General features: G+C 54.1%; 1 protein-coding gene across 9 annotated transcripts in view; it reads left to right on the forward strand.

Moving 5' to 3' along the window:
- MEGF6 (multiple EGF like domains 6) overlaps positions 1–27,389 on the forward strand; it is a 126,467-nt gene that overhangs the window by 50,390 nt on the left and 48,688 nt on the right. Inside the window, exon 1 of one of the 9 annotated variants that reach the window (XM_026096527.2) lies at positions 18,213–18,574. The exons of the other annotated variants lie outside the window; for them this stretch is intronic. Within the exon in view, the coding sequence (XP_025952312.2) occupies positions 18,409–18,574 (166 nt within the window). The 5' untranslated portion in view covers positions 18,213–18,408. Of the gene's footprint in view, positions 1–18,212; positions 18,575–27,389 lie in introns of those variants that run through there. 9 annotated transcript variants of the gene reach the window in all.

Below are 27,389 nucleotides of genomic sequence, written 5' to 3' on the forward strand. Positions count from 1 at the left end.
GACCTCTCCGTGCCTTGGTTTCCCCTCCCGTAAGCTGAGCGAGCGCGAATCTGCGCCGGGGTGAGCGCCGGGGAGCCGCGGGCTGGCCGCGGGCTCCGGGGCGCGTCGGGGCTTGCGATGGCACCCGCAGAGACGGGGAAGGACCTGCCTCGCCGGTGCGAACGGGCACGTGAAAAGCGAGCAGGACGCTCGCAGAGGACCGGGAGGGAGGGGGTCGTGCCTGAGGTCTGCCTTTGCAAGCGCCTCTCTCAGACAAGAGAGCCGCCGCCGCTTTGCCGTGCGGAAGGAGAAAAGCAGCGTCTGGGTCCCTCTCGTGGCTTGTGGGAAAAGTCCAGGCAGCGGCAAGGCCGGGCCCCGACGGCCGGGGCTGCTCCGAGGGGCCGGGGCTGCTCCCAGGGGCCGGGGCGGCTCCCAGGGGCCGGGGGTCTCCGAAGGGCCGGGGGGCCCCCGAAGGGCTGCGCATCGCTATCGGCTCACTGCGGCTTGGCAGCGTTTCCAGCAGAGCCCTGCAGCTCGGTGAGGTCCTATGTGGTGATGCCAGCGGGGCAGACCGAAAGCCTCTGCGAGAGCTCTTAACCCTGGTGGGAGTGGGAACGCCGCAAGATTGTCTTTATCACTGGATGCCGATAAAAGCCTTTTCCATTTGTTATCTTGACATACCGTCTAAATTGTGACTTATTTTCTAATTTGCAGAGACAATTTGGTGCCAGAAACTTCCCCGTTAGCAGCCTGAATTCTGTGGTCGTACTTTTAACGTATTGCAATACTTTTAATCCTGGCGCTCCTAAGCCTTGGCGTAGGCCCTGACGAAAGACGCCTTGGTGCTCGTGCTCTTCCGTCTGGTGTCACTTGTCACATCAGGTGGCATACATGTGACCGGTTTTACTCGTTTAAGGGAAATCAAGTCACATAAAAACTAACCTATTAGGACAGGGAAGAGGTTGGTACATGGGGCCCGAACTCCGGCCCCTTGTCCTCCGTTCTAGCGCATCACGGATACACGTAAAGCTCAGACGATGCATAATGTGTGTGGTCCACAGTACATTCGCTTTCTGAGGGTCTCAGGAATGAGGTACAAAGACATCCCTTTTCTCTTGAGGCCGCGTTCTCTGATGTCTTCCCTGTTGGTGCCCGGCGTCCCCAGAACGTGGTCGATATGCCTCTTTCAGAACTGGAAAACGGCCGCGTCCCTTCATGGCGGGTTTTCTGGGTGTGCAGGCAAGGGGCAGCCGTTGTTCCAGAGGAAGCCAGACGCTGCAGAACTGGGGCCCCTCAGTACCTAAGCTTCCTCCAGGCCTTCTCACGACATGTTGTAAAGTCCCTTGGCAATAGGCTGTCAGTACTCGTGGTGCCGTAGCCCAAAGGCGGATGGAAAACTGGGGGTGGGCAGTGGTGTTATCAGTTTAAGCTGGTGGTTTCTTTCATCTGGGAGCGTGTAACCTTCATAAATAACATACCAGATGTGCTTGAATTCTGTTGTCTTTAAAGTGACTTGGTCATTCTCACGCAGAATAGGCATAGCTGCTCTTACTGGTGTTTCCTTTCAGGGTCTTTCCTAGCGAAAGGTGTCAAAGGGAGTTTCCGGATGCGGGAGCGTTGTATCCGTGTTGGTGCAGGCGGGACGCCGCTGCCGCTTTCAGCCTCAGTCCTGGCCAAGGGCAGGCCCCTCCGGGGGACCGCCCGCCACCCACCGCCCGCTTCCCAACTGCCCTCTCTTATTGGAAAGACTATTCAATGAGAGGGTGATGAGCTCTTGCGCGTGGGATCTTAATTCCTGTCTAATCGGAATGGGACGGAAACAGCAAAAACCTGTACATTATCTAATACTAATGGAGTTTCTGTATCGAGATTATTAGCCAGGGCATGAAAGGGGCTAATATCCCAGTTTCAGCCTTTCCTCCATGTGGTCCACGTCATGTTCTCTCCCTCCCTTCCTCCCCCATCAGTCATCTTTCATTCTTGGTGACAGGAGTTGTTACTGATGGAGCAGGCATCCTCTGAAGGAGTTTCTGACACTGATGAGGCAAAATCTAATAATTTGGTTGAAATTCTAGCATATGGCTCTTAGGGTTATTTTCTGGTTATTTCATAGGAAAGGTAGACAATTGCTAAAGATAATGAATACAAATATAAAGTATTTGAATGCTTTAAAAACTTAAAATGGTCATTGCTTAGAGAGAATGCAGGGCCGAAAAAATCAAGTAATAGCTGAAGTCAGAACTGAAATTTATTGGCGCATTGTGTGTGTGTTTTTAGAAACATTTCTGGTCAGGGTTGAGATGCATTAAAGAGCTCCTTGGGGAATTCTGCAGACAATTTGCTTTTTCTGCATCACACTGCATGTATAGTACTCGATTTTTATGTATATTGAGCACCCTAGTTATCTGGAGGCTGGTACTGTTAAATGAGCATAGATTATCTGAAAAACGTTTTACATGCGTGAAAGTTGAGTACAATATTCTCTTTTTTGTTCATACCTTTTTCTTAAAAAGCAAACTTGTATGTATTTAGGAGCAGCGATGAATTGAAACTAAGTTTTAATGAAAGTCTTGTGCTAAGTCTTATACTGAATTCATTTGCACTTGCATGGCCCGTTAATAAGCAGACAAATGAAGCTGAGGGCAGCAAGAAGCCTTCTGCGGGGAACAGGTCTCGTGGAGCTGCTCGCAGTTCCTGCTCCTGACCTTGGAAATCAAGTGTAGGTGGGACCTGTTGGCATAGCTGTAGGCGACCCATACTTGGTTTCAAGGGTCAGCAGGGAATGTCGGAAGAACCAAGGACAAAACGCCCAACGCGCTGTCAAGTGCTGTGGTACGTCTCTGCTCCAGGGAGGAAATGAACACGTGAGAAGGGACTGAGTACGTGAAACGCTGGGCTTTCGCTTTTGCAGGTTTTCATTTGCTCAGTAGTATGCTTGGACAGTGAGGTGTTTTCTTCCTTGGAAAAATTATCCAGTGCAGGTGAAAATAAACATTTCCCGAGTGAGCTGAACTACTGGAGCATTCTGGACACAGAAACTGAACCCAGATAACCTGAACCGTCTCACAAAGTCCTCATTTGAAGACTTCCATTGACCCCAGCCGTCCACAGCTGAGTTTTTGAGCAATCTGCAGTGGTCTTAAATTCATGACCCCAAATAATCTTTCAAAGATTGCCAATTTTGTATTCACACGAGGACCTTACCTGCAAAGATGAGCTAATGATATAGCCATCTCTTTCATTTCAGGAAATAGCAGCTCTAAATCCATAGTAAGCAATCTTGAAGTTTTGCATGACTTCAGTGGGAAATTGTAACTTGGTCTTTCTCTCGCTCAAATCTGGGCCCCGCGTGCTGGAAAGAATTTCAGCCCTTTCAGTGAACCTGGGCTGCGTTTCGAGCTCGTCAGCAAAGACGCATCGGAGCGCGCTCTAGATAGGACCGATTCCGAAGCGCTATTTCAGAAACAGCTGTTTCCAAAAGCATTTCAGAAGTAGTTTCAGAAAGACGTGGTCCGTAGGCCAGGTGCTGGCCGGGATCGCATCGGCCGATGATGATAAGCGCTGCAGCGAAGCCAGCCAAGTCGCCCGGGGTTTACGCCGGGGGTGAAAGGGGGAGAAGCAGCAAAGTTGTGCTCGGAGCATGCAGCAGTGGTTTGGTACGTCGGTTGTGAGTGCTGCGATACAGCCTCCCTGTGCAACCTGTACCAACTTCTGTGGCTATGTTTTTGGCTGTTCTTTGGGGGGAAAGAAGAAGAGGAGAGCGTTTTTAATGTTGGATGGTATATGGCATGCCTAAAATCTCTAGCGTAGGCCAAGCACGTTGAATGAGGGAAAGCCTGCAGCCATCACACCTTTCTAAAAAACTAATGAATTGCTTCAAGGATGCACGATGACCTCCGGGGAGTGATATATAATCCTTCCTACCGACAACTCAGAGGGTCTGCTAGGCCCGGTTCCAGCACAGCTGCTCCTAGTTAGCTCGCAGCTTCAATAGATTCGGGTTTGATTTAGTGACCGCCCTTTCCCACTTTTTGTTGGTGGCACCTGGCTGGTGGTGACAGCTGATTCATAGCCGTTCAGCGGAGGCAAAAGAAATCGCAGGCTGCTGTGCTGGGGGCTGATGAGAATTTTTTCGTATCCTTTGTCCAAAGATCTGATAACTCTGGACGGCCGAGCAGCCCTTAATTTATGGTAGCAAAATAATTAACCTTGGCCTCTCCCCTTTCTGGAACAAATACGGCTCATTAGTTTCTCAGAATCCCTTTTTGCGGGAGGCGGCAATTAATGCACTGGGACGTGGCAGTGCCGAACCGCGGAAGAGGGGCAGGAGAGGGGTCAGGCGGTTCGGAGGGCAAGTCCTGCGCGGGGGCCGCCGGGCTCTGCGGGAGCTCGCTCTGCTGTGGGCTTTCGTGCTTTCCCTTAAGGGTTTTGAAGCAAACGCTGGGATCTCTAGCACGTGCCTGGGAGGCTCAGTCTCCTGTCCTTAGACATCCGGGATTACGTGCTGGGAATAGGATGGAACCAAAGGGGAATTAGAGCAGGCCTCAGCGCTCAGCTGCAGCGACCGCTGCTGGGAATGAGAGGTCCTGAGGAGAACGCGCAAGGTAGACGGCTGTGTTTGGGGAGAATTTGGGGAGTTCTGGGATGAGGAACGCTATCTATTAATAGTGTGTTTCAGTCCTGGAGAAATGCAGTTCCATAAGCTCTGACCGTACGTGCTTTGGTAAGTGGAGGCTTTAGGCACTGAAAGTAATGCTTGCAGAACCTAACCACAGTGCTTATTTTCACAAAACATGAAGGCAAGAACAAGTGCTGCTCTCTCTCTACCCTTCCGTGGAAATTTAGTTAGTTTATGCAGAAGTTGCCTTAGATTGTGTCTACTTAGAAGATTAAAGGGGATTTTATAGAAACACTGCTTAAAAAAAAGAAAAGGAAGAAGGAGGAAGACGCTAGACTCCCGCCGTGTGCAGCACATGCGAACGCAGCGAAATCCCCGCCCCGCTCGAGGTCGGTGGCAGGCTCGGAGCGCTGCGCGACTCGTCGGCGCCTGCTAACCCTCGCGGCAAGCGCCTTCGAAAAGCCTGTGGCTTTGCGTCGGAATAGGACGGCAGAGACTCTCGGTGTGGGACCCGGAGAACGCCAGATTTTCAGTTACAGGTACTTCTGTGACTTCTGCTTGTCTGGTCGGTTGTTTTTCGCATTCGTTTGCCTCTGTGCTCAGGAGGCATGAGATCCAAAGTGCAAATCACACCCAAACCAAACAGCTATTTGAACCCCTTCGAAGTGCACCTACTCTTTTCTGTAGGCATCCCTTCATGGTAAACACGCCTCGTATTGCTCTAATTGGGTTTGTTCCTCGGAGCTGAAGATGGCTTTCCTTCTGCCCTTACGGTTTCCATCTGATTCTTCGTGAGGTTATGACCTGGATTTATGGTCCAGCAAGGTCTCCTCCGCAGCAACGGATCGCTGTTGCAAGCATAGCTCTAAGTTGTGGCTTCGTGAGGAGCTGAGCCAGGGGCTTATTAAACCATAAAACGTTGTGAGGATGAGCAGGATCAAGACGGACACAGTTTGTGTCGTGAACTTCTCCCTGAACGCTCCTAGCAGGGTTGCTTCCACTACGGACCAGTACGCCTCTCTCACTCCTCTTTCGGCGTCTGACTCGGCGTGGCAGATACTTCATTGCCTAGAGATGCCCTTTCCACATCAGGTGGGTTTTCAAATGCTTAAGGCTTATCTAAGTTTAACAAAATCCCGCAGGCTCGTATTCCTTAATTCCCAGCTTGTTCTCCATAGCAAGTCAGCACTTCTCCGAAATGCTGCATTCCCCGATGTATCCAACCGCAGTTACTGGTTGCGTGAATAAAACCTGTGTGACGGTGGAATTTTTCCTCGTATTTGTGAAGGCCACTCAGAGCCTTTCAGAGTCGCTTTTTTTTAACATGTAAAACAGTCAGTTGTGTCGCCCGCTGCTGTACCTGCCGGAGCCGGCCTCGGGTCTGGAAAGCGGTTCACAGTAGCACAGCGATGTGCGTAAGCTGTGCCATCTTTCAGTGAAAATAGGAGGAAAGCCTTTAACTGCTACTTTGAGAACGAGTTTAAAAAACCTATCCTTGTTGCAGTTACGACAGAAACGTATCTTTCTTCAAACAGAAACTACATGTAGGCAGTTACGTGACTTAAGAATGTAATTACAGTTTATGGAGATGTGTGATTCATACTTTTAAACACACGCCACGTGGAAATCCATCTTCAGAGAGAAGGCGAGGAGTAGCTGGGGAGCCCTCCTGCTACCCACGCAGCAGCCCTGCTCTCTCACACGATGCGTTTGGAAGGAACTGTGGGTCTCCAACCCCGGCAGTTTGCTGCAGTGAGAGGATTAAGCACATACAGACCCCTGGGGATTCCACGAAGCTCTAGCAGTTCTTGGGATTCCTGAAAAGTATCCTGCACGGTCTGCCGTTGCAGAAGTAGCTAGGGATTTTGCGCCCAGAGGGGCATGTCAGGCCAGTTTCGATGCGGCTAGGGGCTGGAAGTTTCTAATTGCGGACTCATCATCTGATTCGTTAGTCCTTGGGGAAAAGGAGGGAAAGCTTACTCCTCCTTACGTGTTCTCCACATTCAGCAAGTCAAGCCCAAGCCAGCTGCTCAGCTGCTTCCTCATGCCGTACCTGTGCTCCCTGCGCGCCGTGTCTGCGAGCCTGCTTTAGCCGAAGCCAGCAGCTGGAAAACGGCCCGGGGGAGGAATTTCCCGCAGCCGTCCTTTTTGCCGAGATGCCGGAGGTCGGGGGCAGGGGCGAGCAAGCCCGTGGGAGAACTTCCAGATTTCCAGCGGCAGCGTTTCTGTTGTGCAGCCTGTCCCTGGAGGGAGGGACGCTCTGGTGCTCGGGGGCCCTAGAGAAAGGACGTGCGCCCAGCTCTGCCACGGGCTCCTGCGTGCTTTGGGGCAGAGGCCTCAGCCACGCAGCTCCAGAAGCGTTTCTTCTCATTCGTTTAACCCTTAGAATAAACCGTATTCTCTGCACCTCGTCAGAGCGTAAGCTCTTCGGAACGAGGGCTGCGGCCCGGCTCTGCACGTGCCCGGCGCTAACGAAACCGGGGTGCCAGCGGCAGCTGCAGCGTCCTTGCCGTCGCCCCGGAAGCGCTGCCGCCTTCCCAAGCCCCGGCCGTGCAAACACAGCCCCTTGGCTGCCGAGCACGGTCTTGCCGGGAGTCTGCCTGTTGCAGGGACTTTCTCGCAAGCGGTAGGTAAACACAGCAGCTCTGGGGGCCGGCTTGCTCAGCGCTAGATAGCAAGACACGCTGCACCTCCAGACAGCAGTTAACCACACCAGGTTTCCAGCAGCAGCACAGCGTCATTAAGTCTTTAAAGCAGCCGTAGGGCTGAGCTTGTGCTTTCGTGTGGGCACAGAGGCTGTATGTCAGGAGATCTTGCAATTCAAGCTTGACGTTGCAGCAGTTTCAGTGACTCAGTGCACTTTCAGGAGATGGAAGGTAATTCAAAAACTCCAGTTATTCAGAAATCTGGAAGGGAGTGGAAACATAACCTGGTGAACTTGAAGGAAAGGAATAAGTACTTGCTATTCTGGCAAAGCAAATGGAAAAGGTGATCAGAAACACGTGGCTTGTCCTGCTGGAGGTGAGGGCGAGAGCCGCCTTTCAGTAGGTTGGATGAAGTCTTGCTGCATAATCTCACGAGGTTTTTAAATGCTGGAGAAACATGCTGCTAAAGCTACATTCTTTAATGCCTCTAATACCCGTGCTGTGAAAGTTTCTATCTCCATCCACGCTGTGCATTTTAGCTTATTTTCTCCTGTCTGCCATACTCAGAAAAACAGCAAGGAATATTTTATTATCACAACTATTAAAACTATGCACCAGATTATCGAGTTACAGATTATATGCTCTGCACAAAGGTAAACTGTGCGGCTCAGCAGATCTCAGCGGGTACAAAAGTCATTTTTTTCGGCCATTCCAGGTCACGGGCTGGGGAACAGAGCAAAACACGCTTCCTGCCCGCAGCGGCCCGGCAAACCGCGGCCCGTGGTCTTCAGCAAAGCTCTAGACTAGTGCAGGTAACGCCGCTTCCACAGGGCTGTATAGATCATACGCACTCCTTTGTGCGTATCATATAGCTCATATAGATCATTGCGCTCTTTTGCGGTCCGCAGCTTGGGAACCGCTAATTTTAAGCATGCCAGCAGCTCCCTCCGATACCGTTGATTTTTATTCTTTCAGCGTGACGTGCTGCTAAGGCAAGTTGGGGCCCAGGGGCACCAAGCTGCCCGCAGACCAGCCCTGCGAAGGGCCCGAGGCAGACTCCGGGCAGCTGCCCTTCGGGCGCTGCGCGCGATCCCCGAGCCCCGTGCCTGGCCTCGGCTCGTGCCGGTGGGCTGACCGAGGCCTCCGGCAGCGTCTGGCCCTCGGGGCAGCAGGGCTTGCGTCGGGCTCGGGGCGAAGGACGCGGATGAGAGACGGCTGCGCTGGGGGGTCTGGCCGGGCGAACGCGCGTGGAGATTTATCCGCAGCAGCGGGGGGAAACACAGAGCACCGTACGGCTGAAGCGAGCGTTTTTTGGCAAAGCTACGGCTCGTTATTCTTCCATCCAGACCAAATGCCTTAAAATAGCATTTGTCTCCATTTTTCTGCTTTACTTTCAGAAGGAAATGTTTCTTTACAGAGCAAAAAAAGTAGCTTCTGGAGTACAAATACATTTTTGGAGCGCCTTGCTTAGAGCCAAATGTCAGGAGTTGGACAGCAGCTGCTAAATCTTTTTAAAACCTCCCCGTACGTTTCACACGTCTCCTTGGAACTTCGCGTTTCCTAGTCCGGGCTGCTTTTCATTCCCCCGGTGACAGGAGGGAAGTGGCCCGGCGTCGCGGTGGCACAGCCGCTCCCGCCGTTGCCTCTCGCCGTCCGTCCCTCCGCCCTCTGCCCTTCCGCCTCCAGGCGACGTTTTAGGGACCGGAGGCTCCGGCGCGGCGTTCGGCACCTCTCCCGAGAGCCCGAGACCGCACGGCTCGCGAGCGCTGGGGACCTGCAGCCGGGCGCTGGGAGAGGCCCTCGGACGCCCGCCCGCGCCAGGCCGTCGGCAAGCCTTCCCGAGAAGCCCGGGCCGCGTTGGCCGCGGGTCTCTGAGCTTTACGTCTGTCAGTCCGGGCTGCGATAGCCAGTCGATGTGTTGTGCGTGGGGAGCTTTGGCAACGTACGCAGTTAGTCCGGGGCTTTGGACCAACGCAAGCGGGCGAGGCCGCTGCAGCTGGGCGGCGGAGCTGGGTCCGGCTCCCCGGGAGCGCGAGAATCGGGTGTCCCTGAGACCCAAAGGATGCCGTTGTGCCTTCTGCACCCCCTTCCCGCTCCCCCGGAGCGGACCTCGGCGCGCCGCCTTCCTACCTCCCTCCAACGCTCACCCAGAGGACGGTGGCAGAGGGCGATGGGTCGCAGCGCGCAGAAGCCAAGCAGAAGTGTCTGACAGGCTCACGCAGATCCGCTTTCTATCACGTTGTTTGAGTTTAGTAATTGCCTTCCACTTGAACGGCTGAGTTTTAGGTTAATGCATAATTAGTGTCTGAATTCTCTCCTGTTGCCTGACAGGACTCAGCTTATTAATTCCAGCTTTTTAATTGATGTAAAATGGTATCGATAAAAATGAAATGAAAAATGCTTGTAGTCAAGCATTAGTACTGCAGTCGTTGCTACGGATATGTAAGGAAGTATAGTTACATGATTTATTCCGGACTTCAGCTGAATTATAAAGGTTTGCAGAAAATGTGTACTATGTGGATCTTATTATTTTTACAACCTTTCAGCTTATTCTTTTCAGGCAACTTTGGTGCATTTATTTCAAGGAATTTTAGCAGAAATGTATAATAGTTTATTGATTTAAGACAATTTGAAAGAAAAAAAAGCCTTCCAAAAACAGACCATTAACGTAATGAAATTTGGGTTTGCTTCCCGTTTTCATGAACAAAATGGCCATTACAAAGTGAAGCATGCTTCTGTGATAATGAATATATTTTTATGCGTGTGCGCACCAGTGTTCGCAACGGGAAGGACTCTTTTCTGTAGTAATATTTTAAAACAGTGGATTACTAAGGATACTAAGGAATCATTTTGTACCGTGCAATTTTCATTTTTTTCTCATCGGCACCGAAAACTTACTAGTGGAAAAATAAGCTGTACTGAAAAGAGTCATGCTTGTCCCGTGAGCTCTCCCGTCCCGGTGTGGCGGCAGAATCTGAGCTGTGCCCCCGACTCGTCCCTTGCAGACGTGAACGGACGTGCAGCCGGCAGCGGCGGCTGCGAAGCCCGGTGCTGCAACGCCCTCGGGAGCTTCTACTGCAGGTGCCCGGCGGGGCGGGCGCCGGAGCGGGACGGCACGGCGTGTGCAGCTAGGGCCGGGGCGCAGGGCTTGCGGGAGCTCGCCCTCCGTGAGCCGCCCCACAGGCGTGACGATCCCCGGGGAAAGCGTCGCTTCCCGTAGTGCCTTTCCTGCAATTATCAAGCCTTACCCGAAAAGCGGCCGAGGTTCTGCTGGTACTCTTTTGGGAAGGCTATTTTAGAAGTCGGAGGGAAACGTTTATGAAGCGTCCTCCCATTTCCAGTCCAAATGTATTAATGCCTGCTTACGTGCCTTTTGTTCTTGTGCCAGCACTGGCCTTCAGTTCGTCCGGTCCTCTCTCTTGGCCGCGCGGGATGCGGGGAGAGTGCTGCGCAGCGGGCGGAGGAGAAAAGGCGCGGCACGCCTTCTCGGGCGCGGCCCCGTCCCGGGCACGTCTGCACTCCGCTTCATCCTCCGGCAAGAAGCCCCACGCTTTCAGAGAATTCCTCTCTTTCCGTAAATTCAGGGTCCCCGTCCACGATACAGAGCAAACAGATCTTCCACAGATCCTAGATGTCAGCTCGACTTACGTATCTAATTAAATCGCAGCTCTTTTCCCTTCGTTTTGCCCACCACCTCTTTGCAAGTTTCTTCTGGTTACCAGCGGGCAGCAATGCCGTTTTAAATTTCCGTCTAATTTCCAGGGGGATGAAAGCCATTAGCACAAAGAAGCCATCTGCTCTTTCTCTCTCTCGCTCTGCCTTGCTCTCTCCCTCTTCTTTTCTCTCTGTCGGACAAGACGTTGTTATCTCTCTCTTAACTGAGCTCCCTTTTCCGGAGGGAGAGCGGTGAATGTTCCCCTGCAGGAAGGTAACCGCTCTGCGGAGCCGCTCCCAGCTGTGGCTGTTTCTGTGCAGAGGAGGACTGTGTTCCTGCTTTCAGAGCGTACGGGTTTCCCTCGCAATGGACTAAAGATGCGAGCATGGAAGTCAGGCAGAGTATGTCAATGAGTTCTGGTACATTGGCTTGCACAGAAAATCTGGCTGTAATGTCTGCAGCAGCCACAGACTTGCACGTCACCTTGTGCCTGCTTTCTCAATATATTTGCTGTTCTTTCTCGACGTTTACTTAAAAATTATCCGTCAGCAGGGGTTTCAGCTACGAAGACCAGTTGGCTGATACCCGTCGTACAGCCCCTTCCTGGGATTTCCTCGCCCTCCGTCACTTCCTAACGATCGCGTCGTAGTGCCTGTGCGCAGAATGCCGCTTTAATGCTTCCCAGGGAGCAGCTACCAAATCACGCAGCCTTCTGCTGTTCATCCTGGATTTCCTCTCTTCTGAAATTATCCCTGAGCAATGCAGTGCACCTCTACGCATTCAGGCACACGCTGTTTGAATTTCCTTTGGAATGAGTTGTTTGCTATTCTAAATGGAAATGGCTTAGGACTGTGATAAAGTGTTGTGTTCCCAATCAGTTGAGAAGAAATGCTTCTTTTAATGATAAATTTCATGGGTTATTTCGCTAATGTTTCTCGGCGGAGCTCTGTTTGGCCTGTCCCAGGCTTCGGCATTGTTGCTTTCTTGCCCTTAGCTGGGGGACACTTCGTTGGAGTCTTGGGCATGACTGCCAAATCTCTAACTAGACACTTATGTTTATCTGCAGAGAAACCACGTTTTACAGAGTAGTCGTGACCAGATATCTCAGGGAGAGACCTTCAGTTTTTCCCTCTCCTCTCAGATGTCGTGCACGCTTTCGATGCCGTTTAGTCACCTAGAATAAATGCTGCCAGTCTGTTGCGCACTTAGATGCATCAGTGATGGAAGAAAAGCCAGACCTGAATGAAAATGAGGTTTTCAGGGTGAGAATCTGGCCCTGCCAAAGTTGATGGTTGCTTCAAAAGACGTGGGATTTCACCTTAGGAGTCTGTATCATCACGTCGTTCCCTGTCTTCCGCTTTAAGTCTGCTGTTTCCAAACAACAGTAAAAGGGAAGACACAGTTCCGTGTTTGTAAAGTGAAAGTAGCAGACGTGATTGGTACAGCATAGTGCCCAGAGCAGATCTCACGTCACATGGACTTTCAGCGGCTACAGCTTGAATTTATATTGTTATGCACTGAGCAGCTTTCCCATCCTGTTCTCCCTGGAAATTATCTTCCGTACAAGTGCTGCACGCTTGAGCTGGCTGGAGCTCCGAGTCAGAAAAATGCAAAAGGTTATTTGCTTCTCAGAGCCAAGAGCAATAAATATTGTTTGGAATATATTGCAGGTCCAGGATTCGCTGCAAATCTTAGAGAAAGACACCTTTACTAGGTTCCTGCAGAACAGAAATTTGAGGATTTCGTTTCCTCTAGTGAGACATTAGAATTCCCCATGCAGTGCCCACTCTTTCTTTAGTATTGTCATCTTTTGTAGTGGAATGCTCAGATATTCTCTGCACCGATTTGCTCTGTAGGAGAAGCCCTAAAGTATTCAAAAGAATTCATAAGGATTACTGACACGCTGGGAAAGAGTCATTTCTGTGGAAAGTGCTTTGGACATTAAAGAATTCTGCAGAAAAATGTCGCTTTCTTGCCAGTTTGGTACATTTGTCATGTTTTGTTGAAAATAACTGAAAAGTATTTCCTGGCTCTCTACCGCTGTAGAGATGTGTGAAATAAACAGCTCTGCCCTTATCTATCTTAGCCAAGCCAAAATATTTTCAGTTTCCCCAGAACTCCCCTGATGAGGATTAGTTTCTCCGATGATTAAAAGGTTCTGGATTTTGGTAGAAACAAACCGTCTGCTTTCTTCGGTGTGTATTTTTGGAATCTTTTGCGATTAGCGGTGTCCGCAGAGCCTGCACGCGCTGCCTTTCCCTGCCTCGTCTCCCGGAGCGCGTCGCCTCGCTCGCTCCTTTTCCCCACCCGCACTTAGAGGGTGCCATGAAGCGCGTCAAGTCCCGTGGTCCTCCTGGAACTTCAGACTCGGGCGAAATGTGTTTGTTTCTCTGCAGAGAGTTCTGCTGTGGAGGTTTTATCACTCAAAAAAGGAAGGGAAAAATTAGGCCCTGAAAAGAAACGAGACCAGAATTTACATCAGGCCAAATCACGCGTGGCAAAGTACACTCTCGTTCTGCTCGAGCCTATATCTCTGCGAGGCAGCAAAGTAGGTATTCGTTGTGCTCTCTGTGCTTTGTACTTCCCCATCATTTTTACTGCTGTGGTACCGGGTATACTCTGCTGCATCTGCCCCTTTTTACATTAATTCTTATTTTCACACCAAACAAGAAACTATTTCCAAATACTCTGTATGCTAAGGCACATATGCAGAAGAGTGGATGGGGTTAGATCCGTATTTGTACAGATGGGGGAGTTAAGAAAGGACGCAGGAGGCACTGATTAATGTTTGTGGTTTGCAAAATATTTAGCTTTTCTCAACAGAAATCTGGGTTCCAGAATGTGAGATTAAGTATCCTGACCGCTTTGTTGGCTTCATGTGGGACACAAGGGTCTGGAGAGCGGAGATGGAATCTGCATCTTCTCTGAGTGTCCTGAGAAGACGAGTCACGGGTTCAGAGGCCAGCGTTTTACTTGCTTCATCGCTGTGACTTGATTAATAGTTCTCGTCTTGCTTTGGGTGACATCAAGCTGGCCTCTTCGGAGCCCTCCTCTTTGAAGTATCTGTTAAACAAACAGCTGCACAATAACATCAGCAGGATGCTTTGCGTGGAGAGGCAGAAAACTACCAGGATCCAGTGTTTGCTTTTAAGGTAGGGCGTTTTTCAGAGAAAAACTCAATCTCAGCACTCTGAGGACTCCCTTCCCTGAGAAAGGGGGGTGTTATAACTCTGGGAGACCTCGCTGCTGATCCTGCCCAGAGCTGGTTTAAGCTGTGTTGATTCATTCACAGTAAAAACATGGCAGATGGGAGAAGAAGCAGCAAGAAAAGGAATTTCTTGCACGCTAGGGTGTTGATTGATTGGCTACCGATGGAGATCCTAAAATAAGGGTAAACGTTCTCCCTCAGCACGGCAAAGAGATGCAAGAACTTCTCGAAATGTTTGGCTGCCCAGAGCGACAAATCCGTCAGACACAACGACAAGCTGAGAAGGGCACATGCAACTTCTTCTGAGTTACAGGCCCTTTCCGTTGCGTCCTGCCCTTTCCTGGTGCTAGCAAAAGCCACCCCAGAATGAAGGGGAGCGTGTGCGTGTGGGTGCACGCGCGTGTGCTCACAGCGGTGGTTCACAGCTAGCCTGGCAGCCTACACAACAACGTTTAGCTCAATCTCAGCCATGACACAGGCAAAGCAGTAGCAGCCGCAGTGTTTGGCGCTCCAGTCTGTTTTCACTCCTGAGCTAAAGGGATTATATTTAGAAAGAAAATCCCCCACTGGGTTTATTCAGTCCTGGGCTGCTTTGCTAGCACTACCAGGAAAGGATCCAACGAGCTCTTTTGATGTGCCCGTCTGGGAGCTGTCTGACAAACTCACTCGATGCGGGCCCTTAGTCCCTGCATGGCACCAGCTTTCATCTTTATTTGCTTGGTTGGAATTGGAGCTAGTGCTCTAGAGTTGCGAGGGACTGTATTTTATCCAGTACTAATTCTCATATGATTTACCCTTATCAATAATGTACAGATGGTTTAGCTGCTGTGTCATGGTCGTACTGCAATTTTAATTCCATCTTTACTGGAAGAGCTGGCTGAGGTACAGCCGTTTGGGCACATTATTATGTGTTTGGTTTTTATGAGGAAAAAAAACCTAGTTTTTCTTTTTTAGAACAATTTTTGAGGTATGGCAGGTTCTGGAGTGCTCGAGTTCTGCTGGAGCAATGTCTCTTTGAGGTGCCTTTACATGATGTTCTGTGCTAATGTTAGGGTCCTGAAAGATGTGGCAGCGCCTCTCCTAGGTCCATTGGCCACCATCAATTCAAGCTGAGGATCTTTTGGCCTAACTAAGGCACCTAAAAGGCAGCGTTTTAGCGCACGCTCCTTGTCTCAGGCCCGTCTGGGGTCAGTGGAGCACGTTCAGAAGCGATTCGTCTGGCCAGTTTTAGGCGTCAGCCTCAGAAGGAAACGCCTCTCTCCATGGATTAGGAAGGGAAGGAACTGCTCTCTAGGCTGGAGAGTGTAACGGCTGCGCGACTGAAGTCAGAGAGGTCAGCCCCACCAAAAACCTTAAAAGCATTATCAGAGTAGAGGGCTGCCTTGGTCACCTGTTTCTCGGACTTTCACCAGAACCTACACGTTTTTAACCGAAACAACGGCATTTCTACATGTTCCCAAACTCCCATCTGTTGTTTCGGATGGGATTTTTGAGGTGATTGGCCACAGCAAGCATCGCTCGTGGAAGGGGAAAGCAGGCAGAAGATGGGACTCTGGAGACGGGACCTGTTAGAGGCAAAGCCGCGGGTGCTCTTTGCGCAGCCGAGCGCGTGCAGAGGGGAAGCAGCAAGCTGCCGCGCGTCGGCTCGCGCTGCCCCTCTTCCCCGGCAGCGGCGGGCGCTGGGCCGGCCCCGTGCTGAACGGCCGCCGTCGCAAGCCCCTGGCCGTGGGGCTGCTCTTCTCGGCTCCCCTTCTACGTAGCGCCTCTTGAGGTTTTCGCAATGGCTTTTCCCCGTCTGGTATCTTTTCTTAACTGCAGAATTCTTTTTAAAATGTCAAGGAAAACTGCTTCGGGGTTTGGGTAATTTGGGGTGACGATTCTAGCATCCGTGTTGCCCTGAGGTGGCTGGCCCGTCTTTGTGCTCGGGTGAATGAACTTGAGGAGGTGCCACGCTGTCGAACTGCGAAGTCCCACGCTGCTGGTTGTAATCCGTTTGGGTTCTTGCAAGAATTTATTAATGCAAAGACTGGATCCGAATGAAATCCCGCTAGAGTTACGGTTCTGTCCAGCGCGGTCGCTGTGTCGGGGATCCTTGTGATGCTGATGGTCCTGTGCCTAAGTCCACGGGAAGCAGTAATGATCTGTTGCTGCCTGTGATGTGTTACCGTATCCAAACCAGCTCTTGGTACTTAATCAGCTGAAGTAAATTAGGTGACAAGGAAGCGCAAACTGGCTCAAAGCTGGCCAAGCATAACTCATCGCCTAAGCAGAAATCAGCTCGTGCTCGAGCCTGATGGGCTTCTGCTGCATGTGTCACAGCACAGAGCTGTTTGGAAAAGTCTCAGCCTCTGTGGGTTTTTTAGCAGTGTAAGAAAATACGAGATTGAGCGCGTTTGGCACACAACTCGTCGAGCATCCGCGGCTCAGAGAAAATTCATGCTCTGCGGGGCAAGAAGCGAGCGCTCTTCGTAGCAGCTTAGCATGTGCCCGAGTACGAAGAACGTCCCGGTCGTGGAGTCAGCTGAAAGGTCCCTTCGGTCAGTGGTGAAGGAGCCAGCGAGTCGCTTGGAGATCTGCTCTCTCTGTGATTCATGCGCATTCCAGGCAAAAATGATTTAATATGGACAAGGGCTCAGTAACGTTGCTGCATTGAGGAAGTCAGTCTACAACATTTTCCATAGCTCCCTGGCAACATTCGTTCATTTTTTCTTGTCAACACTGTTAAAAAATATTTACTGAAAAAGTGTCAGCGCTAGCCATTTCACGGCTCAAATGTCACGGTCCGGAGGGAGCGTTCCCAAGGGACCGGTCTGGGCCAGCAGTGGAAGCTCACGGTGCCTGGCAAGGCGTTATTTTTCGGTGGATGAAGCATTCGCTGTATGGGAAAGCGGCTTCTGGCAGGGTGGCAGCGGACGGCTGGAGGTTCAGGAGCGCTGCAAAGCAAGACGGAGAGGAAGAGGGCGGTCGATGCGTGGCGGGACTCGGAGAGCGCAGGTGCAATTGCTGTTGCATTTCGGTAGCATCCCTAGATTTGGAACAGTCTGCTAAGGGGACTCGTGACTACAGTCCACCTTCCTTTGGAATATGCTGCAGCAATAGCCTTAAACTGTTATTTTTTTCCTGGATTCAGCTTCTCTCGGTGTTTCAAAATTCCTCATGGCGTGCTATTCATTACAGTCGAAACCACAGATTTTAATTTGGAAATTTACTGCAGCCAAATAATACTTGTACGATGTCTCAAAGTCAGCAGGCACTGCTCCCTACCACCCCCCGTCTCAAACCCGTTGCTTCGAAACGTTCCAGAAAGCTAGCGGAGGCTTCTGAGCTTGCCCTCGGAAAACGCAGTGAGCCAGCCTGACTTCTTGTTTACTAAAAAAGGTAAAACAGGATCCTAGGCTCGGCAGTATGGAGGTGGTAACACTATTACTTTCTTTGGGGTATTCAGAGAGGCTCCTCCTGATTTAATTTTGTTGATTAAGAAGTTCTCTTTTTACAAAAAGCCCTGCAAAGTCGGTTTTGGTTGTTGCGGGTCCCTCGGTTGTTGGCTGCGTCAGGGAGGAGGGATGATACCGTCGGACGCCCGGGGAGAAGCAGGAGTAGGATCCCGGGGAAAGGGGCTGCAGGGAAGGCGGAGCGCTCCGCCGCGTGTCCGCTCCGGCCTCGCGGGGCTCTCGCTGCTTCACGGGGAACCTGCGCTTCCCACTCCGCGAACACAGACGCGCGTCTTGGCCCGGGCTGCCCCCTCGCACCGGGCTGCAGTTCGCTCTGCCGCAGCCGCGCGCGTTCCCCTGCCGCCCCGGTGCCTCGGCCTCGCCGGCGCTGCCCTCGCCAGCTGCCCCGGGGCGGCCGGGACGGAGCGCTCGGGGAGCAGCGGCGGCCTCGGGGCGATCCGGCTGGGTTTGGTACACTCGTGTTTCGCCCCACAGTGACGAGCAGCGTTTCCTTTCCAAAACGCGGGGCTCGTGCAAAGCCCCCCCCCCCCCGCCCCCCCGCCGCAGCTCGCTCCCTCTGCTCCTCGTTCGCGTGGCCGGTCGGAGAGCGCGGCCCGGCTGTGCGGGGCGGCCCTCACCGCGGCGTCGGGGCTCGCGGCTGGCGCCGCTTTTGGGGGCGGTGATGTCGCGCGCGGAGGGAGGAGGCAGCGCGCGGCGGGGCGGGGGGAGCCGCGGCCCCGGGCCGGGCCTTCACCTGCGGGGGGCGGGCGGATCCCGGCTCCCGGCTCCCGGCTCCCGGCTCGCGGCTCCCGGCGCCCGTCCGCAGCCCTCCCCGCCTCTGGGGCGCCCGCAGCCGCCGGCAGCCCCGCGCCATGGGCCGGGCGCCGAGGCCCCTCTGGGTGCTGCTGTGCTGCCTCGGCTTGCTGGGCGGCTCCCCGCGCGCTGCCGGCAGCCGCTACCGCTACGTCTGGCGAAGCTGCTTCGCCTGCCACGCGGGGCGGGCGGGCCACGGAGCGGGCCGCGCCGCCCTGAGCCCAGGTACGTCGCCCCGCGCGGGGCCGCGGCGGGTTCGCAGCGCGGCGGGGCAGGTGGCGGAGGCCGCGGGTGGGCGTCGCGAGCTGCTGGGCTCGCTGCGCGGCTGGCCGTGCGGGCGCGTCGCCGCTTGGGGCTGTCGCAGGCGCAGGCTGCCTTGGCAGATCCGCTCCCCTGAAAAGTCGTCCTTGGCAGAGCGGGGCGAGTCACAGCGCTTCTTCCCCGCGGCTGCTGCGCAGCTACGTGACTTTGTTTAACGTGACGGGGAGAGAGCTGCCGTGCAATACGCATTTGAAGAATAACTGTGTGTACTTTATGAGGGTGTGTTGATTTGTTTTTCCCCAAATTCAAAGGGTCTCACCCTGGTGCAGGGCAGTAAATGAAATACGATGCTCTTTTATCGTGGAAAAAAACCTGGCTCTGTCCCAGAGACTGAGTGCGTTTGTCCGCGTTGCGCGAGTACTGCGTAGCGGAGCCTCGTGCGGTGCGGTGCGGAGCTCGGTGCCCTTCCGCGTCGTTCGACGCGACGGGAGATGCTCCGGCAGCAGACCGGGCTCGGGAAGGAGGGAGCGCGGGGGCTGGAGCCGGCGCGCGCGGTGCGAGGAGCGTGTTCTGCAGAGCTCGCGCATCGCCTGCGCACCCAAACGCTAGCAGTTACTCGCGTCTGCCGGAGGCAATTCCCAACGGCTGCGTCCCCAGCCCGGTGCTGCACGGCCGGTCCTCGCCAGCCGGAGCTTCCCACCCAGGCAGAGGCCGCTTCGCGCGGCCGTGCGCGCGTTCAGAGCCCTCCGCTGCAGGTAGCGCAGCGTTTTAGCAGCTCTGCTCGGTGTCTGGCTGCCGAAAGCCTTCGCAGCCCGGGCCCGCCAACAGCGGATGGAGAGTAAAGCGCGGAAGGTAAAAAGATGAGAACCAGTTAGCAGAAGGAGAGAGATCAGCCTCCGTGTTTCCGTTTCCCTTACCTGCCAGTGAGGAGCAAAATACGCAGTTCTCCCCTGTCATCGCCAGGTTCACGTTCAGCGCGTTTTTATGGGACTTGCGTTTTCTGCCGTGCTGGGCAAGGCGCTGCAACGAGGCAGTAAATACGTTTTTACCGGTTTCCGGTATCTTTTGCTGAACGTTTTTGTGCGCACTGGCCTGTGTGTGACGGTAGATGGGCGACTGTGTGTCGGGTGCAAATCCTGTGAGCACACGCACTCCTGTTCCTTCCTCGTTGTGTGTTCAGCTGGCTTGTCAGGCGATAAAGATTGAAGTTGTCTGAAAATTCAGGAAATAATGGAGAATTGTAAAGGCCACGTTCCGCCAGAGACTTTGGATGTCTGAGAGTAACGTAGATATCGAGGAATGCAGTATCTCATCAGGAGATAATCCCCGCAAATAAAGGCCCCAGGCAGTTGGTCGTAAAGGTGATACTAGTATATTTGTGGGATGTGACAGACCTTTGGAAAGGGGAGAGTACTCGTTTGTTGTTTATAGACCAGATGTTTGTCTCCAACTCGGCTCACATTTGACGTCTCCATCCTCCCCATTAGCTCATGCAGTTTCTCCAAGACAAGCTGCTGAGATCAAACTTTGTCCTGGAAGAGAAACCTCCAGCTTTCACTTTCCTACCGCGTAATTCCCCCGTCCTGATTCGGCTTACCTCGGTTCCACAGACACGTGGCCCCGTGCACGTTGGCGGGTCTGTCCTGACTTTCTTGGGAGGACAGAGGTGTCTTTCTACTGTGAGAAAAAAATCCTTTTTAAAGCAGAGAGCCGGAAAAGCAAGAAGCCCTTGACCCCAGCCTTTGGCTGTTCTTCCCAGGATAAAGTCCTCCCAATCCCAAAAAAAAGAAAGTAACAAATCTACTGACTGTGTGTCATCTCTAAGTGCTCTTTCCCAGGAGCCTTTTCTCACCTGGAGAAAAGGGTCAGTAAAGTGCCCAGACGTTCGCAGGGCAGAACCTGTTAGCTGCGCTGGGTGTTCCTGTCTTCCAGGAAGGTATGCTTAGCATTCGCGTATAGTTTACAAAGAAATGGGTGCAGGCTACAAAATAAAACACACCCAACCCAACCCAACCCATCAGAGCCTGCAAGCCCACCCAAAAACAACAAAACCAGAAGATGTTCTCCTCTCTTCACATCTCTAAAAATAAGGGAATTTTGGGCACGTCGCGGCATGCAACCCCTTTCCTCTGGACGGTGCGTTTGACGCCGTCACCGGAGGGAGGGTGGAGTTTGGCTGAGGTGACCGTCCTGCGTCTTTTCTGGCAGGCCGTGCCAGGTGTACGGCTGTGTTTACCCCTGTGCCGCGAACTTCCATGGCACGGTACCGGACCAAGCCGACGTGTCTGCGCGCAGTCGTGTTTTCTGTTCAGAATAACTCCGTGCAGAGAAGAGTGGGACGAGATCAAGTTGAGAAGAGAGGTCCGAGAGGATGAGCAGCAGCGAGTGAAGAGCAGGCAGCCTGCTCGGTGTTACGTGCGCCGCTGTTCTGTTCTGAGTCATACCTAATTATCGGCACCGTCAGGAGACCGACGTGTGAGCAGGGCTCACCAGCGAGAGCTGGGCGGCTCCCCCAGCTTGCTTGAAGGAAGAGCAAAGGTGAGCTGAGGACAAACCGAGTGACTCTGAAGCAAAAGAGCTCCCGATATGTTTTCAGTTTACTGGATTATGGTGAAATCCATGCATCTGCTCCTGAAGGGTCCTTGGAAACTTCTGCTGTCGTTGAGCGGAGCACAGGTAGCACATGAAGATCGGAGCTAAAGGGACCGTGCGTCTGTCTAGAAGAGCCTGCAGTGGAAGGAAAGCCAGCCCAGAAAAACCCTCTTGAGCTCTTTATGATCTTTGGAAGGCTTTCTCAAGTGCCTGCTTTAAACCAAGATGCTGCGGAGACGTTTTGACCATCTAAAATTACCTTTCTTCTTTACTCACACGAATGATTTGGATTCCAAACCAAGACCAGCCTGAGGCAGTTACCGTTCTGCCTCACCGCTGTCCTGGAGGAGGAAAAGGTTTCACGGTTAGCAAAGAGGGGAGAAGATGTTGCCCTCTCCTATGTGATCCTTGCACTGTTGGACCTCGCCATTGCGGAGTCCGTTCTGCACGTTCTGGAAAGGATGCGGGGAATAGCAGGGCCTCTACTGTCTGTGGTTCATTTGTGCTGGGCACTGTACAATATACAGGGAATAATGCCCCTCTTCTAGCAGATGTCGGCACCGTTCTGTGCCCCGGGTCTCTCGGTGGCGGAGCCCTCGGCGCGGGACTGTTGCGGTGGGACGCTTTGCGTGCTGTGCTCTCCCAGCCTCTTTGGGTTGTGCAGCGTGCTGCCCGGTCGATCCCGTCTCCTCTCAGTCTCATCGTTTCTTAAAGCTGCTGAGCTGGCTCCAACGAACCGGTACTGAAAGATGAAGTAGCGAAATCCCCCACGTGCGCATCTCGATGGATTGTAATTAACCTTTTCCCTGCAGCCCTGCTCCGCGAGCCAGGCTAATTGCCGCAGGGATGACAACCCGGCACTTGCTGTTCAGCCAGATAGAGCAAACCGTGGAAGCGTCTCTGCTGCCTGTGCTTGCAGCTGGGATTCATCTCCTCCTCCTCAGCCTTTCGCAGGAGATGGACTGCCTCCGTGCAAAGTGTTTAGTAATTTCCAGAGCTGCCGTTGCCACTTTCTTTGCTCTGGACCTCTCTGACGCAGAGTTCTTGTCTGCGATCAGTCACAGCGTTTCTTCACGAGGGTCCTGCGCATGGTCAAAGCGTGCGCTTCGTCGCAGCCGCCCCCTCGCCTCCCCGTCTTTCTGCCTCGGGTTTTGTCTTCCCTAATTAGATGCCAGCACTACCCCGCTGGCCCGAGCGGCTGGGCAGAGCTGGGGGTCTGACGGGTTGTTTCTGTTAGGAGAAGATGATGAGAGCGTCCGCTCCGCCTCTGATGAGCCCGGGGCCCTTGGAGACGGGGCCGCGAAGCGCTGCTTGCCCGCGGGCTGCCGGCCCGACGGCGGCCTGTCCTTGACCTGGGGACAGTCCCCGCGCTGCAGCTGGCGCGGTCTGTGCTCCTGGGCTAAGGGCTGGGTGCCGCCGCTGCAGGGAAGGGTCCTCCGTCGAGTCGCGTGCTGCGTGCGCGCCTCTGAAGCTGACCCTGAAGGCACCTGTATGCTCGTTGCTTCCTTTAGCGCTCCATTTACGGCGAAAATAGGAGAAGCCCTGCTGCTTCGCAGGGCTGTGGGAACGGCTCTCTGCTGCCCAGCCTGCGGCAGTTCCAGTTCAGGACTCCACAGTCCGAGGACCAAAAGCAGCCGGTCCCCGCCAGAAAGTGCCGGCTCTTCCTCCCTGGCAGCAGCCCCCGGAAGGTAGGACGTCAGCCCAGAAGACGTCGCTTCTCTCTGCGCTCCCATACGCGTGTGCGAATGCCGACACAAACCTGACGTTCCTTGGGGAAGCCGCTGCCGCCCTCCCGTCAGGGGCGTGAGGGATTTGTCGGGCGGTCGTGTCCAGAACGTCTCCGTTGCTGCGGAGGGGGATAAGAGAGGCTCCGGGAGGAAGAAGGGGACGTGACTGGCCATGTGAGCCGCGTGCGTTTCTGCGGCCGAAACGGAGCCGGGGCCGGGAGCGAGGCCTGGCCGCTCTCCCAGGCAAAGGTGGGACGGAGGAGAGAGGGGAGGCTGGGGACAGCTGCGTGTGCTTGCAGAGATTTAAAGTGTGAGAAATGCAAGGGGAGAAGAGGAGAGATTTGGAGCGGAGAGATGGAATTACAGCTTGGGAGTAACGGGAGTCATGAAAGTAAGAGAGACCTTTGTTCAGCACGTCGCTAACTTCTGCTGACAGTGAAATCTCTACGGCTTTAGATTAGACTTGAAGGGAAGCAGCAGAGCAGTCGTTCAAATTCAGACCGAATACAATTGTTGTTCTATATAAAATCTTCCCAAACCCCAGTTTTCTTGTTCTTGATTGAATTCAGAATAGAAAATGTTGGTCCACGATGAAATGAAAGTATTTCCTGCAGAATGGAAATTCCAGTGTTGCTTTTCAAAAAAAAGCAGGGATTTTTTATGGTGGCATTTTCCAATGGAAAAATTGGTCTGCCAGAAAATTTTAGAACAGCTTTGCTCAAAATATCCTGTTGTGGCTTCCAGGAATAACAGTCGTTCAGAATAACTGTGTGCTCATTCCTCAAGCACTCTTCTTTCTTCCAGCGTTGTTCTGTTTTCCTCATTCTCCTCCCCTCGTTTGTGCGTCCTGGAGGGACTTGGTGTGCGGAGACCTCGCTGAGACGCGTCCCCACGTGCCCGCGCTGTTAGTGAGCAGTGCAAGCGCAGCGATGTATCTGAGCGTCCCCACGTGCCCGCGCTGTTAGTGAGCAGTGCAAACGCAGCGACGTATCTGAGCGTCCCCACGTGCCCGCGCTGTTAGTGAGCAGTGCAAACGCAGCGATGTATCTGAGCGTCCCCACGTGCCCGCGCTGTTAGTGAGCAGTGCAAACGCAGCGATGTATCTGAGCGTCCCCACGTGCCCGCGCTGTTAGTGAGCAGTGCAAACGCAGCGATGTATCTGAGCGTCCCCACGTGCCCGCGCTGTTAGTGAGCAATGCAAACGCAGCGATGTATCTGAGCGTCCCCACGTGCCCGCGCTGTTAGTGAGCAATGCAAACGCAGCGATGTATCTGAGCATCCCCACGTGCCCGCGCTGTTAGTGAGCAGTGCAAACGCAGCGATGTATCTGAGCATCCCCACGTGCCCGCGCTGTTAGTGAGCAGCACAAGCGCAGCGATGTATCTGAGCGTCCCCACGTGCCCGCGCTGTTAGTGAGCAGTGCAAACGCAGCGATGTATCTGAGCATCCCCACGTGCCCGCGCTGTTAGTGAGCAGCACAAGCGCAGCGATGTATCTGAGCATCCCCACGTGCCCGCGCTGTTAGTGAGCAGTGCAAACGCAGCGATGTATCTGAGCGTCCCCACGTGCCCGCGCTGTTAGTGAGCAGTGCAAACGCAGCGATGTGTCTGAGCATCCCCACGTGCCCGCGCTGTTAGTGAGCAGTGCAAACGCAGCGATGTATCTGAGCATCCCCACGTGCCCGCGCTGTTAGTGAGCAGCGCAAGCGCAGCGATGTGTCTGAGCATCCCCACGTGCCCGCGCTGTTAGTGAGCAGTGCAAACGCAGCGATGTATCTGAGCGTCCCCACGTGCCCGCGCTGTTAGTGAGCAGTGCAAACGCAGCGATGTATCTGAGCATCCCCACGTGCCCGCGCTGTTAGTGAGCAGTGCAAACGCAGCGATGTATCTGAGCATCCCCACGTGCCCGCGCTGTTAGTGAGCAATGCAAACGCAGCGATGTATCTGAGCATCCCCACGTGCCCGCGCTGTTAGTGAGCAATGCAAGCGCAGCGATGTATCTGAGCATCCCCACGTGCCCGCGCTGTTAGTGAGCAGTGCAAACGCAGCGATGTATCTGAGCATCCCCACGTGCCCGCGCTGTTAGTGAGCAATGCAAACGCAGCGATGTATCTGAGCATCCCCACGTGCCCGCGCTGTTAGTGAGCAATGCAAGCGCAGCGATGTATCTGAGCATCCCCACGTGCCCACGCTGTTAGTGAGCAGTGCAAACGCAGCGACGTATCTGAGCGTCCCCACGTGCCCGCGCTGTTAGTGAGCAATGCAAACACAGCGATGTATCTGAGCATCCCCACGTGCCCGCGCTGTTAGTGAGCAGTGCAAACGCAGCGATGTATCTGAGCATCCTCACGTGCCCGCGCTGTTAGTGAGCAGTGCAAACGCAGCGATGTATCTGAGCATCCTCACGTGCCCGCGCTGTTGCTAGTGAGCAGCGCAAGCGCAGCGATGTATCTGAGCGTCCCCACGTGCCCGCGCTGTTAGTGAGCAGTGCAAATGCAGCGATGTATCTGAGCATCCCCACGTGCCCGCGCTGTTAGTGAGCAGTGCAAGCGCAGCGATGTATCTGAGCGTCCCCACGTGCCCGCGCTGTTAGTGAGCAGTGCAAATGCAGCGATGTATCTGAGCATCCCCACGTGCCCGCGCTGTTAGTGAGCAATGCAAACGCAGCGATGTATCTGAGCATCCCCACGTGCCCGCGCTGTTAGTGAGCAGTGCAAGCGCAGCGATGTATCTGAGCGTCCCCACGTGCCCGCGCTGTTAGTGAGCAGTGCAAACGCAGCGATGTGTCGTGCGCTGTGCTCAGAGGGACGGGGCCGGCGGGTCGGCCGGGTTTCGCCGGCCTTTGCTGTTCTGTGGGTTTAGGACCGGTGATGCCTTGGGCTGAGCTCAGCCAGCTCCGTACCTGCTCCGTGCATCACGGGTAACTCCTCGGAGCTGCCCCTGGGCCTCCCTCTGCGTTTTCGTTTCCTTACTGCCGTGCAGCTCGGGAGCACCGAGGCAAACAAACGTCGCCCTTCCCGCTTAGCCTCCTGGTTCTTCCCTCGCCCAGTCGGCTGCGCGTCGCTAGCTGATTCTGTTTGGCAATTAGCCGAAAGCGAATTAATGCAGCGTTTCAGCAGCGGCTTCGGTCGAGGCGCCTCTCCTCCCGCCGGGGCTGCCGGTGCAGCGAGGGGGGCGAGCGGGGCGAGCCGGGGCCGCGCTGCCGTGACTCGCCGAGGACGCGTTCCTCTACCGCGCTAGCGAGGGCGGCTTGTCCCACCGCTTGCCCGGCCGCCTCGGCTGCCGTCCGGCCGCTCTGGCTGCGCGGCGCCCGGCACCGCTCCGGAGGGAGCTTCCCCGCCCGCGGTAGATCCTGCGCCCTGCAAAGGCACCGAGCGTGCGAGCCCGGCGCACAGAAACCCTCCTCCTGCTCCGGCCGTTCCGGTCCTTTCCTCACATTCCGCTTGCAAAGCTCCGGGGAGCCTGAGTGGGACCTGGGAAGCTCTGAGGGGTGAACAAATCGGGTGCGTTTGCCAGATGTACGGCGGTGATCGGCGTGACAGGCCGGGCAGACTCCAGCGTGCGGAGAAGCCGCATGCTGCCAGGGCCGCGAGCTCGGTCCGCACGGCGCAGCGTCCTCCGCACTGGAGACGGGGATCTTCCTCGCAGCAAGCTCGAGTTTAAATGCCAACGTCACGGATCCCAGGGTGCTGCGTCCTCAAAGAGGAGTCGTCTGAATTAGGGTTGTCTTCACCGGTAGTGGCTTTTGTCTTACTTAAAGTGCCCCCGTGACCTCGAGCAAGCCCTGCCTTCACCCGGAGCGCCGCCGCGCCGCTCCCCCGAGCCGCTGCTGCTCGGCTGCGTTCGCTGCGGTGGTCGGTTTTGTCATCTCAGTTCTTTTTCTTCGTTTATTTTGAACTTTGCTTATTGCTGTGAAATTATTTGGACGTGCTGGCTGTGGTAAAGAGGTGCTGGGCTGATGCAGCTTCGTGTCTGATACCTGGCGTCCCCCGGAGACCTTACGCTCAGCCCCCCTCGCAGTCCAAGGCCTTGCGCTGCCTTCCTCTGCCCGGGCCGCCGAGGCTGCAGCGCTCGGAAAAGGTCGGGCTGGCAAGCGTCCGGGCAGAGCTCCGGCATCACGGTATCTCCTGCTGCGGAGATGAGTCTCCTGTTCCGGCCTAAGCTTGTACGACCAGGTGGAATGGGCTGAAATCATCGATGTTGTGTAACGGCGGAAAATAGCTGTGCGTGCTCAGAAAGTGCAGAAAGTGCCTGAGAATACGAACCCACACAGTTGCTGCGGGTTTCCCTCCATCAGAAAAGGAACTGCTGGTTGGCCTTTTTGCTGTTCCTGTGGCTGTGATCTGGTTCCTCCTGACTAAAGAGCTTTGATCCTGTCTGGTCTGAAAAGCAGTATGTATGTATGTGCTCACACAGACACAGAAATAAAAACAGCAGGAATTAAGGAACTGCACAGGCACA

This window comes from Dromaius novaehollandiae, chromosome 24 (genome assembly GCF_036370855.1).
Source record: "Dromaius novaehollandiae isolate bDroNov1 chromosome 24, bDroNov1.hap1, whole genome shotgun sequence".
Classification (NCBI taxonomy): domain Eukaryota; kingdom Metazoa; phylum Chordata; class Aves; order Casuariiformes; family Dromaiidae; genus Dromaius; species Dromaius novaehollandiae.